General features: G+C 33.3%; 1 protein-coding gene and 1 pseudogene across 1 annotated transcript in view; one reads left to right on the plus strand and one right to left on the minus strand.

Annotated features, from left to right (window-relative positions):
- Positions 1-14,052, plus strand: part of LOC148273421 (protein Skeletor, isoforms B/C-like) — an 80,990-nt gene that overhangs the window by 14,106 nt on the left and 52,832 nt on the right. Inside the window, 1 exon segment of the mRNA XM_088238724.1 lies at positions 13,051-13,162. Coding sequence (XP_088094850.1) covers positions 13,051-13,162 — 112 coding nt within the window.
- LOC148273422 (uncharacterized) lies at positions 9,777-11,280 on the minus strand (annotated as a pseudogene).

Here is a 14,052-nt window from a genome sequence, read left to right on the forward strand (position 1 = left end):
AATCATAAGAACGCAAATATTTATTTTTTTCAATTTAAAAAAAAAACCCAGATCCAGATGTTTAGATTCCTTGCTCTGTCAAGATTACCCTTTACCATTAGGCCCATCGTCTTCTGCGGTGAAAATATTAGTTTATTTCCACACCCCCATTCCAACACCAATAACAGTGCCGCTGTGCCTTTGATCTCTCCTTCTGTCAGCTGACAGAAGGAGAAGGGCGTCATCCGCGTATGCAATGCAGTCACATCCATCAGAAAAGGTCAGTCGCAGAAAGTCATCAAAGACCACGTTCCAGAGAGACGGCCCCAGGGTGGAACCCTGTGAGCGTCCCATCGGTGTTGATCTCTTGACCCTAACAGACACGTAGATCACCGACATGGAGCGATTTTCAAGGTAACTTCGAATTATCCCGAAAAAATCTCTTGGGCAGCCCCTAGCCTTTAATTTAACCAAAACCATTGGCCACCAGGCGTTATCAAAGGCCCCAGAAATGTCCCAAAATATCCCGCAGGCATATTTTGCCCGAGCATCTCTGCCCCAGATACAAGCCAGGTGGATGGCATCCTCCGTGGATCGTGCTCTGGTAAAGCCAAATTGCCTCGCACATGGGGACGAAAGGTATATCTCCATCCTGTTTCTGATGATTTTTTCTAGTACTTTACCAAAGGCAGGCAATAGGCTGATTGGGCGATATGCCTTGGGATCTGAGGCTGGCTTGCAGTTTCCCTCCGGGATAATTCTCAGTAACCTTCCTTTCCGGATATCTTGAAAGATACCCAATTTAAGGTAATGTCTCATAATGCTGGTAGTTTCGTGTCTGGCGTAGTGCCAGCCATTCTAGACTTAATTCTGTCAAGACCAGGAGCTACTAAGAACAAACATCAACAGATGAAAGAATTGAAGGGATATAGATGTTCAAATATGAGCAAAATGGTCAATATTACACAGCGTGTAAAGTGGTCACTTAAACCAGCCAATGACAGGTCATAAGCCCTGTAGATGCCTAAACTTCTATATTACCTTCTCTAAAATGTTCTTTATCTCTGTTGTAATATGTTAATAGGTTTTTTATGTTTAAAGCATTAACTTTGTCTTTTTGGTCGAACATTTTAATTATTGTTAGTAAACATAAGTATATAACTGTTTACTGACTTTTTATGTCTACCGGTTTCGAGACGTACCCGTCTCTTTCTCAGGACTTTCACTACAGCAACATGTAAATACAAAAAAACATCTCGTTTTTATTACGTGTATATTTGTATGAAAATATCATATGTCTGTCGATCTACCGATACCCAGTAATTAAACATGTTTCAAAAATAATTTCGTATGAATATTAAAATGCTCGTACAGAAAATTCGGTTTTACTTGATAGACAATTGAAAATAACTCTGTTCACTCCCCATTGTGATCAGGGCCCAGATATACTAAAATAATTGGTTGATAATGTTTGATAATGGAAGGACCCATATTTAATTAATATGCTAATTTAAGAGGTCTTGTGATTCACTGCGAAGCTCAAGATTGAAGAGTAAAAATGAACAATCTAATTTTAATTATATTTCACTATCTATGTATAATGTAATATTAACACTTATAGCAACGGCCGAATCACATAGAATTTACCCTGTGCCCGGCCTATTTTTGTGAAATTTCGTGCATTATGCAGGGTTTCTTTTAAAGGTGTCATAATTATGAAAATACTGGGTTAAATCAATTGAAACTTCTCTTATTTATTTCCAACATTTCAATAAGCCATTTTCGTATGATATTTTTGCCAAAATTGGCCTTTATGGAGAGCCACATTGCAATGTTTGCACATATACAGAATCTTACTTTTTTTTTTGTGCTTTGTATCCCGGAGCCGTGTAAATACGCGATTATAATAACCACGCGTTGTGTCCCAGTTTTCACGTATTGTTATGGTTGGATTATTTATATAGCGCCATTTTCGTGAAAATCACCTCAAGGTAGTTTACCAACAGCGAAAAAGTACTAATAAGTCACTAGATGTCAATAAAATGCACTTTTTTGGACAGCTGGTAAACCACGTGAAAACACGGGACCGGGACACAACGCGTGGTTAAATAATCACGTGTTTACACGGCTCCGGGATACAAAGTGTTAAGAAAGACGACATCTCAAAAATAACATTTTTTTCCGTATGTGTGGGTTTGAGTTTTTATGATTTACTCAAATATTTCTATTTTTGGACCAATCTCTACGCCGCGCCGTAAGTCTATTAACAAGGATGAATTACCGGGTTTTTCAGGGCCAGACCGAGAAACTTCAAAGGGACATTCCTCGTGGTAAGCTTTAAAATAAATCCTAATAAAAAATTTCCAAAACTTCATTAAAAAAAAATTTTTTTTTTCATGATCTCAAAGTGGAGAAAATCTTTAATTTTTCAGACTATCATCCCTTTCGCAAACCCATACCCCTCCCCGACAAAAAAAAGTGCTATAAAAACGTATTTGACCAACGAAGCGATACGCACCAGACGCGGACAAGGGAAGCGGCTGAGTAGGAGAGGGAAAGGGGTTTGTATGGGGACTGCTTGTCCGAGAAATTATGGATTTACTACATTTTAATATTACAATTTATTTTTTAATGACTTTTTGGAAAAATTTTGTCAGGTTTTTTCAAAAATCTTAACACGAGGAATTTTCCTCTAAAGTTTCGCGGTCTGGCTTTGAAAAACCGTGTATATTACAACATGATAAAATATAGAAATAAGGGGGGTCATAATTTGCTGAACGATGGCACGCACACGTGATAAATGATTTAACCTAAAATATAGAGCAACGACAAAGAAGTAACTCAGCGTTTTCTATTGGACACAATAGATTATATTCTGCAGGACCAATAGAATTTCGCGACACCCGTGCACTTGAGAGAAACGTCCTAGAGTACATTGACTTCGTTCCTGCCATGGGACATAAAAAACAAAGGTTGGCGGCCAATGAAGAGACCACAGGGCATGGCAACTCCAGTCAACCTAGTCAGTTATACACACAATCGGCGTATTCGTCAAACCACAACACCAAATGGTTCACTTTTGGGGTATGGAAAATGGGGGACAGCAAAACGTTGATTTTGACGATTTTAGCTAAGCGAAATCAATCCGATGTGGTGTTATCTTTTTTGCACAGTTTCGGGGAGGCATTTGCGAGAGAGTGAAAAGAAGGAAGTAATTTGTAAACACCGCATATCCTCTTAATCGCACATTTCGTACGTTTCGCACGTTTCAATCGCATTTATTTTATTTACAAACAATGAAAAATAATATTTAAAATACAGAAATATTTTTTTAAAAGGGAGCTACTTATCTTTCATCAATTACGAGTAAACACTATAAAATAATAAAATACGCATTTAAATCAAATTTACAACGTAAATGATTTTAATTTTATTAAATTATTGTAAAAAAATCATATTTTTTTATAGAACACATCTTATTTACACATGTTAAAATTAAAAATTAAAAATTAAATCATCCATATAAAACACATCTAGTGTTCACGTGTAAACTCTAATTTATTTATTTATTTATTTTATTTATTTGGATAACCAACAGCTATAATGATCTTATATATATAACAAAACAAATAACAAATAAGCCAATTACAGGTTTTCACAAATAGCATCACAGTAAGTTAAAAAAGATTCTCGAACGTAAAATGAATAGTAATTAAATGTAAATTTAAAAGAAAAGAAAAAATACTACGAATTATTTCAAAAGCAAACGCCGTACGTCATTAAGATTATTTGCAAATAAATCTATGTTAAATGATTTATTTATTACATTAAAATTATTAAAAGTTCGCCATAAATATGAATTTTGCCTATAATTAGATGCAAAAAGAGGTATGTGAAGAAGAGGGTTTTTTCTTAAAACTTTGGAAGGAACATTGATAGAAAGTTTGCAAAGTAGTTCAGGACAGTCAATTGAACCAGAGGCAATTTTAAGTAAATAAATTATATCCGCTATTTCACGACGTTTTTGCAGAGGCAATCGGTGATGTTTTTTACATATATGAATATACTGGTCGGATTTAAACTCAAGTTTCAACCGGAAACCCATGAACTTTACGATTTTTTTTTGAATATTTTCAATGCGTGATATCTGCACATTGTACATAGGATTCCATATTTGTGATGCATATTCTAAGTTGCTTCGCACTAATGTACAGTAAAGGATTTTAAGTGTCATTGCCATAGTGAACGACGTAGAGCTACGCATAACAAAGCCAAGCGCACGCGATGACTTTTTTATGATGCTGTCAACATGGGCGTCAAAAAGTAATTTACTATCATGGAAGACACCTAGATCCTTTACACATAATGAGCGTTGGAGGTTTTGACCCTTAAGCACGTAGTTAGTAGGTAAAAAGTTTACTTTGCGACTAAATGTAATAACTGAACACTTAGAAGGATTAAGGTCCAAGCAGTTGGAGTTGCAGTAATCCTCTAGACGGTCGAGATCTGACTGCAGATCAAAGACGTCAGCTGGGGGTCTTGATTGTTGCAAAATTTTTCATATCGTCAGCAAAACAAAGCAAACGCGAAGAGGTAAAGCATTTATCAATGTCATTAACAAAAATAAATAATTAAATACACATTTAAATAAAAGTAACAATGTAAATGAATATTTGTAAAACTTCAATATAAATGCGCATAATTTTTATACCTAAACAATTTATGCAATTTACGTATTATTTATTTATTCATACATCAACGGTTAAAAAAACCTTTTTCAAAAAATGTTTTACAGAAATAATCACAGCAGTGAACAATAATTATGTAATACATTATATGAAATATAATAGAATTAACGATATTTTAGGTTAGTTCAATTTTTTGTAAACAAGGACAGGATTCAACTCCCTGGGGAGCTGTTAATATAAACATATCTTGTCTACAAAAATTTGGACAAACTCAAAATATTGTTGATAAATCCACCTGGTCCATGAAGAAGTATAGAAATTGAAAAAACAACATTTTCAGGCGTTTCCTAGTATGTAGGTGAAATAATTCAATTAGATGAATCTCACCCGCATAAATAAAGGTGTCAGCTCTTTAACTTCACAAACATCAACAGATGAAAGAATTAAAAGAATGTAGATATTTGAATATGGGCAGAGTTGTGAATGTTACACATTGTGTAAAGTGGCCACTTAAACCAGCAAATGACAGGTCATAAGCCCTGTAGATGCCTAGACTTATATATATTACCTTCTCTAAACGGTTCTTTATCTCTGTTGTAATATGATTAAAATTAAACAATTAAGTAAACATTTTTTTAAAATAAAAAATGGAAAAAAAAAATCTTATGTTCTAATTATAAATATAACGAGTAAAGTTGAGAATAATTTAAAATAAAAATAAAGCGGTTAGTATTCAACTAGGTAATAATAAAAAGAAAATGAATGCAACATTCATCATTATCACCAACTAAACATTCCAATACAAAATGTGAATTATGACTATTTATTAACACTGCTTAACCTAACAACACTTTCTGAAAGAAGAACTATTAATGATCTCATTGTACTGTATAAAATTGTAAACTCTCTTTTTGACGCACCAAAAATACTTGAATTGATTAATTTTAGAGTTCCTGCTGTCAACACTAGGATTACTTTATTGTTTCATTGCTCCAGTACTTCTTCCAACCAACAAAACAATTCATTGATACCGAGACTGCATAGGTTAGGTAACACTTATGGAACGGCTGCAGACATTCTGTCCAATTCTTTACCATCTTATAAGTCCACAATATCAAGATTATTTGTAGCTGCTCGTCAAACTATTATTGACAATTCAATTCCATAAATTAAAAAAAAAATACTTACTTGTTTATTTTTATTACCTTATGCTTGTTTTTCATTTTTTACTATTATATCAAATTGCATTGTAGTATTGGCAAATACGCATTTCATAGATACATATTTTAATTTCTTATTTTTTCGTGATAATATATGCTTGCTTGTTTATTAATTTAACTTAAAAATGTCTTTCTTGCTTACCGTAACACTTTATTTATTGTTTGCTTTACAGAATTTATTTCATAAGCTTAAATCTTTGCATTTTTGTTTATTTGTTTACTGTTTTTTCTTGCATACCTTTGTTATTATTGTTTATTTTTTTTTACTTCTTAAAACTTTTTATCATATCCTTTTTAACTAATTTCACAATTTTTTAATGTAAATTCTGTTTATTATTTAGTATGTTAACATGTATTTCATTTATAATTTTTGTAAATGCCTTTTGGGCGTTAATGAACAAAATAAATAAATAAATTATCATTCCCTTTCCTCATCCAATAGTGTATAGGGCACTGCATTGGTACACCAATCGCAGTGTATCTTGATCCTTTTCGTTGCATAAAGGTAAGATCATCAGTCTTACGCTTCAGGTACCAGTCTAGGGACCATAAAATATTCTAGTGTAAAAACACCTTTTTAAATAAATATCTCATGTCAACTATGTCGGAAAACGAACCCGAGACCTCTTGCACGATAGGCAAATGCGCTGACCACTGCACCACGGAGCCGACAAAAATACAACAAAAAATTAACAAAAAAATGCAACATTAGTACTTAATAAATAATAAGTTTTTATAACACCTTTATTTTATCAGTTGGTTGGAAGAAGTTGCCATTTGACAATAAGTCCACCAATGTACAATTTGTAATATTATGTCCAACACGTTGAAATAAAAAAACACGTATTCAAGGAAACAAGGTTAAATTTAATAATATATTTTTAAATAAATACACTACTTTTCCAAAATCTATTACTATTACTTTTTCTATTACTCCTTGGATTTATTAACATAAGCACAATTGACTTCAAAAATATAAATACCCTTAAACTCCTAGAGTAAGCACCTAGAGTATTCCTCTATTATCTGGTATCCATATTATGATGTTCACATCAAAAATATTGAATCAGTTCAACATCGATTTTTGAGAAAGATAGGCTAGAGGTTGCGCTTATCCAGAGACCAATATACGTATAATGAGTTAGACATTACCTTAAATATATCTTATCTTCAAGACCGCCGAAATAAAGCCGAGCTTCTAGTCCTAATTAAAATTCTCAACTCACTCTTTGATGCGCCTGAACTACTGAGCTCAATAAAATCAAATATCCCAACTATAAACCTCAGACAAAACTGACTCTTTCATACCGATAACCATAGAACTAACTATGGTTTTCATTCCCCTATGCCCAGAATTCTTAGGTCTGCCAACAAACATACCAGTCTTGATTTCTTTAATAACAAGTTGTCTTCTTTCAAACGAGCACTGAATCAAATTCAATTATAAACACCTCTCTCCCGCTTCCACTCCTACCGAGTCTACTATATACCATTGTGTCTTTCTACTTTCCTTTATAATAATTTTGAGCAACTTGATAAACTTGAACGACTTCAGAATACATGCATAAGGTACATTTTTGGTCTTAGGAAATATGACCACATTTCTGATTATCGTAGGCAACTGAAATGGCTCAAAATTAGACAGCGGAGAGACTATCACTCCCTCTCACTTCTGTTCAATGTACTTCATAGTCCTAACGCTCCTATATACCTGTGTGGAAAATTTCAACGCTTATCAGTTCATGGTTTACCTCTTCGTTCTCATTCTCAAGGCACTCTCTTAATACCCATACACAATTCCTCTTTCTTCTCTAACTCATATAGTGTCCATGCGGCTCGACTGTGGAATCATCTCCCATCCGCCATCAAAGATGTTACTACATTATCTCTGTTTAAATCACGTCTGAAGAAACATCTCCTTTCTCTTCCTTAATCTCTCCTCCTTTCCTTTTTCCTCTTTCCGCTTTTTTCCTTTTTCCCATTGAGTAATAGTTTTGATTTAAGGTAATTTATAAACAAATACGTTTATTTCTATTTTTATATATTTTTCACTTCTTAATATTTTTTTTTTCTATTGAATATGTTCTGTAACTTGAATTATAAAAATAAAACTTTTATTTTATTGGTTGGTTGGAAGAAATTGCCATTTGGCAATAAGCCCGCCAATGTACAAATAACATTATGTACAAAAAGTTAAATAAATAAATAAATTTTCTATGTATAAATATGTCCTTAAAAATGCCCATTGGGCGTATATATAAATACATAAAAAATAACAAGTAAGATTACATTTTCACATGGTGCATATGGTATACTAAATTTGAACAACAATCGTAGCTTATCGGCGATCATTTGTATTTAATATATGGAAGGTAAGGTGCTAAGTTCCGCGTTTCGTAAAAGTTCATTATTTTGCGTTGTCTTTGTCGGAAAATTGAACCAGATACTTAGGACATTGAATGTAAACACGCTTACCAGTCGACCACGTTGCGGACTGATCCTTACATTTTTACAAAAATATGATAATTGCCATCGAGCGAAAAGCATTCGTCCGGGCTTCTTGTTATTTTTTATTACAACTCATTGCGTTACAGCAAAAAAGGGAATGAAATGTGTTTTCATTGAACCATTCCGCGGAGGGGTTGCACCCCTTAACACGGAGAAATTTAAATGCACTACCGGAAATGAACCCGCCACCGGAGCTTTTGATGAAGTGTCGACTGTGGGGTGCGTGGACCAACGTGCCGCCTAGTAAAAAGGAACTCATCAATTATATACTATATAATTATACTCCTATTTCGCGTTTACATTCCTTAGCCAACAAATTTGCTTGTAATATAGACATTTTTAATACGACAATTATCCATTTAAAAACGTTCTTAAATGCACTGTTTAAAACTAATTATTAATGTCGTAATGAAACTTTCTTTTTCATACAATTTTTTCTCTGTTTGTATTATCTTTTTCTGAAATTAACGTATCAAATATTTTTGTGTACCAGATATTATGTTATAATCTTATATATATTTACTGTAAGCTAATTTTTATTATTTGTTTTTAACAATAATTTGTTAATACCATTTTTTTATACGTATAAGTATTTGTGTATTTTTTTTTGTTTAAATTCTTTACAAGTTATTTACAATTTGCTTTTTAATTCAATTACTTTTCTTATATCGATATATTTTTTTTCTTTTTTACTATGTAAAGTTTCACTTTTTATTTTGCATGGCAGTATGCTTTTTATTGTTTCTACATGTATTAAAAAAAGCGGCGTTTATTTTTTTAGTGATTACTTACTATGTTTGTACTTACCTGTATATTTTTTGTAAATGGCCCTTGGGCGTATTATAAAATTAAAAAAATAAAAATAAATAAATGTGTAAAAGTACTATTTATTATATTGAAGAAATCAGTTAAAATTATATTCCTCATTTTTATATGGCATGAACAATATATTAAATTTTTGAAGAACATTTATTTGGAAAACATAGAAAATACATCATTGTAAAACGTCACTTCCCATTATTATACACGAAAATTTCCACATAATAGTGCGTAAGGGCCGTAGGGCACTGCATTGGTGTATATAGATCATTTTTGTTACATGAAGGTAAGATGATCAGTCTTACGATTCAGGTACCAGTCCAGAGACTATTAAATATTCTAGTGTAAAAACACCCTTTTAAGTAAATATTTTATATCAACTATGTCGGGAAATGAACCCGAGACCTCTTACATGGTAGACAAACGCGTTGACCATTACACCACGAGGCCGACGTACACGTTACATACAGAGCCATATAATGTACAACTTAAATTATATACAAAAAGTTAAATAAAAAATAAATGAATAAAAATATATTAAATCTGTATAAAATTGTATTTGTTATATTTTTTGAGAATAAATTTGATTGTAAAAATTGTCTTCTTCTACGTCTTCATCTTCGTCATCATCTTTGTCTCCATCTTCGCCTTCGTCTTCGTCTTTGTCTTTGTCTTCGATTTCGTTTTCGTCTTCGTCTTTTCTTTGTCTTCGTCTTAGTCTCCATCTTCATCTTCATCTTCGTATCCATCTTCGCCTTCGTCTTTGTCTTTGTATTTGTCTTTGTTTTCGTTTACATCTTCGTCTTTGTCTTCGTCTTCGTCTTCATCTTCGTCTTCGTCTTCGTCTTCGGCTTCATCTTCATCTTCTTTTTCGGCTTCGGTTTCATCTTCGTCTCCTTTTTCGTCACCGTCTTCGTATTCTTCTTCGTCATCGTCTTTGTCTTCGTCATCGACCAAAGTCGACCAATCTACGTCTTTGCCTTCGTCTTCGTCTTCGTCTTCGTCTTCATCTTCGTCTTCGTCTTCGTCTTCGTCTTCGTCTTCGTCTTCGTCTTCGTCTTCGTCTTCATCTTCGTCTTCGGCTTCGGCTTCGTCTTCATCTTCTTTTTCGGCTTCGGCTTCGTCTTCGTCCCCATTTTCGTCTCCGTCTTTGTATTCTTTTTCGTCATCGTCTTTGTCTCCGTCTTCGTCTTCGTCTTCGTCTTCGTCTTCGTCTTCGTCTTCGTCTTCGTCTTCGTCTTCGTCTTCGTCTTCGTCTTCGTCTTCGTCTCCGTATTCTTCGTCGTCGACTTTGTCTTCGTCATCGACTTTGTCTACGTCTTTGCCTTCGTCTTCGTCTTTGTCTTCTTCAACGTCTTTGCCTTCGTCTTCGTCTTTGTCTTCTTCAACGTCTTTGCCTTGTTTTCTTTTTTGTCCTCGTCATCAACTGCGTCTTTTTTAAACGATGTAGTAAGTTGTAGTTCTGTGGAAGTGTAGCGGATTCGGCGATCAGATGTCAAAAATTCAAACCCAACTGTACATTGTCTGGCAAAGTTATTTACTATTAATAAATGGCTTCAATATCTATATAAATATTTTGGTAAATCATAAGAACACAAAAAGGTTTCTTTAATTATTTATTAAATTAGAAATATTGTTGCGATATTTATTATATAAAATTCGTTAGCTTGTTGATTTTTGTGAAGTAACAGAGCTGACTGCCACATTGATTTGAAAGAGGTTCTTCTAGCCAATAGAGGACATAAGCATTTTACATATTTCCTTCTCAAAGAGCTTGTTCGAGTATTATTCAACTCCCTAAACTGAGAAATGCACTATTATTATTGTACATACTGCAATATTTCAATGTCCCTGGAGTGATACCTGAAGCGTAAGACTGATCTCCTTACCTACCATGTAACAAAAAATATTATCTAGATGCGATATGCGATTGGAGTCAGTGATCGGTGTTTTTTAAAATTTATAATTTGATAAAAGACTATTAATTAAACTAAGCCGAAAAAAAATTTTTTTTAACAGGGCTATGATTTTTTTAAGCTTTGTAATTCTAACTCTTACTTCGCCATAGACGTTATAAATTCTAGTTGGTGAGTTCTGCTGATTGATAAGTTAGCCCGGAAACCGAAAATCTATCACAGCACTCTATCATATTTGATTCGAGAGAACTTGCGACGCAGTTTAAAGCAGTTCATTTTTATTAAAATATTTTTTATTAAATTTTCATATATTTTCGAGATACTTTGCCTTACAATTAAATGATCTAATTTTTACCGCATTTAAGAAAACATTTTTAGATCCAATTTTAACGTAGCATAGTTACTTAAAATATTGAGGAAATGTAATTTTACAAAATTCATTAATTTCACTAAATAATAATAAAAAATATTTATTGATTTTAAAAGAGTGAAAATGCAGCTTTTGAAAAATTCAGTTTTTACACCGCATTTTAAATTAAAATCTAAAAATTCAATAGTAATAATCGTATTAGGTACTGTTTTTTAAATAATTCAATAAATCCACTTTGAGAAAGTGTCTCAGGGGTGGCCGAGCAAAGGATTGTAGAGGGGCTGTTTCACCCCAAGGAAGAGCGGATAATAAATGTTATTGCCGAATATAAAACCAGGGGTGGGTGGCGGTGACTATTAGTACAAATTCATTTTATGACTCGCTCAATCAGCGTGTGAATTTATTGCATTTTTTACACTTTGATCGCGCATACATTATAAGGACATACATGCTTCATTTCGTTTTATTATTATCTATTACATGTAATTCAAATTATATCATAGGACCCGTGAAGCCAACGAACTTTGCGACATTAAACCGATTTCTAAATATAAAAACAGGCTTCTGTTTTTTTTCGATTAGTGTTTTGAATAAACCACTCGTATTATTAATTGACGTTAATATAAGCATCTACAGGGTTTATGACCTGTCATTGGCTGGTTTAAGTAGCCACTTAACACCCTGTAGTATTCACCATTCTGCCTATATTAGAACATCTATATTCCTTCAGTTCTTTCATCTATTGATGTTGGTGAAATTTAAGAGCTGATACCTTTATTTATGCGGGTGAGTATCATGTGATCACATGCTACGGATTTATTCAAATGATTTAGAGAAAAAGTGGGTTTTAAGTTTTTTCCGAAACATCACTTCACTCTCACAGCCTCGCACCTCTGCTGGGAGAGCATTCCATGTCATAGCAAATGCGTGTTCACCGAACTTAGTGCGCTGTTTGTACGTTAGACGTAGCTGATCTAAACGTGAGAAGCCTGTCAGCCAGTTCATCTGGAATGCATAGTTCCTTTAGATATTCCGGAGCAGCGTTGTGCAGTGGCTAATACATAATCCAACAGAGTTTGTATTTCACCCTCTGTGGAAAACGTAGCCAGTGTAATTTCCCAATTAGTGGAGTGATATGACTGAACTTAGAGATTCCGAAAATAAGTCTGTAAAATAAGATGTAGTGGTCAGTGCGTTTGCCCACGATGCAAGAAGTCTCGGGTTCGATTCCCGGCAGGGTTGAAATGAAAAATTTATTTGAAAAGGTGTTTTTACACTAGAATATTTCATAGTCCCTTGACTGGTAACTGAAGCGTAACACCGATCATCTTACCTTCATGTAAAAAAATATAATTTAAAATAAATCAAGATATACTGCGTTTGGTGTACCAATGAAGTGCCCTATGGACCATTAGGTGCCGAAAGGTAATGATGATGATGATTATTCATTTTGTGTTGGAGTCTTATTATTGTTTTTTCGGTTTTATTTATGTATTTTTTAATAAAATGATTTTTTATAGGCCAGATATTAATTTTCGATATATTTTCAGAGAGCCTCCTGTGTTGAGCGCGCATAATGGAAGTGACGTCATCCTGAAACTACCCTTGGGCAAGCGGCTCAGAGACATCCGGTGGCTAAGTGTATGGTGCAGACGCTTCACGGTTAGTAATCACGATTTTCTAACTTTAAACTATCTTCAAAACCCTATTACAAAGTAAAGATTTGGTTACCCTAAAAATCATCGTATTCGTCGGCCTCGTGGTGTAATAGTCAGCGCGTTTGCCCTACCAAGCAAGAAGCCTCGGTTTCGATACCTGACATGGTTTATATAAAATATTTATTTAAAAATGTATTTTTACACTAGAATATTTCGTTGTCCCTGGACTGGTACCTGAAGCGTAAGACTGATCATCTTACTTTCGTGTAACAAAAATTATCAAGATACACTGAGGTTATATTATTTATTGTTTCAGCATTTACCTTGTAAAAACATTTTGAATATCTCAATTTATTTTAGAAAAAACTGTCTAAATAATTTAGGAAGTTTTCATAAAATCCCTCGAGTCAAAAATACATACACGAGTTGTTATAAGGGGCTTAGTAGAGTTGAAATTTCTGCCTTTTGGAGATTCAATTATTTTTCAAACCAAGCACCGAAAAACTGCAATTTGCATTGGAATTGAAATCTGTATTCGTTAATTCCTTAAAAAAATACCGAGTACTGTAAAAATCGCGATGACGTAAAAATACGTATTTGTAAACATTTTTCAAACGTTTTAGATTATTATCATAAAACAGAAATACCTAGATACAATTAAAATTTTAGTGAATTAATTTAAAATATAGATTGACTTAAATATCGCCTGTTTGATAACCCAAATTTCTTTAATAAAACAGTATCATAAAACAGAAATACCTAGATACAATTAAAATTTTAGTGAATTAATTTAAAATATAGATTGACTTAAATATCGCCTGTTTGATAACCCAAATTTCTTTAATAAAACAGTATCATAAAACAGAAATACCTAGATATAATTAAAATTTTAGT

Source organism: Micrasema longulum, unplaced genomic scaffold (genome assembly GCF_059751315.1).
Source record: "Micrasema longulum isolate JH-2025_06_02 unplaced genomic scaffold, ASM5975131v1 h1tg001955l, whole genome shotgun sequence".
Lineage (NCBI taxonomy): Eukaryota > Metazoa > Arthropoda > Insecta > Trichoptera > Brachycentridae > Micrasema > Micrasema longulum.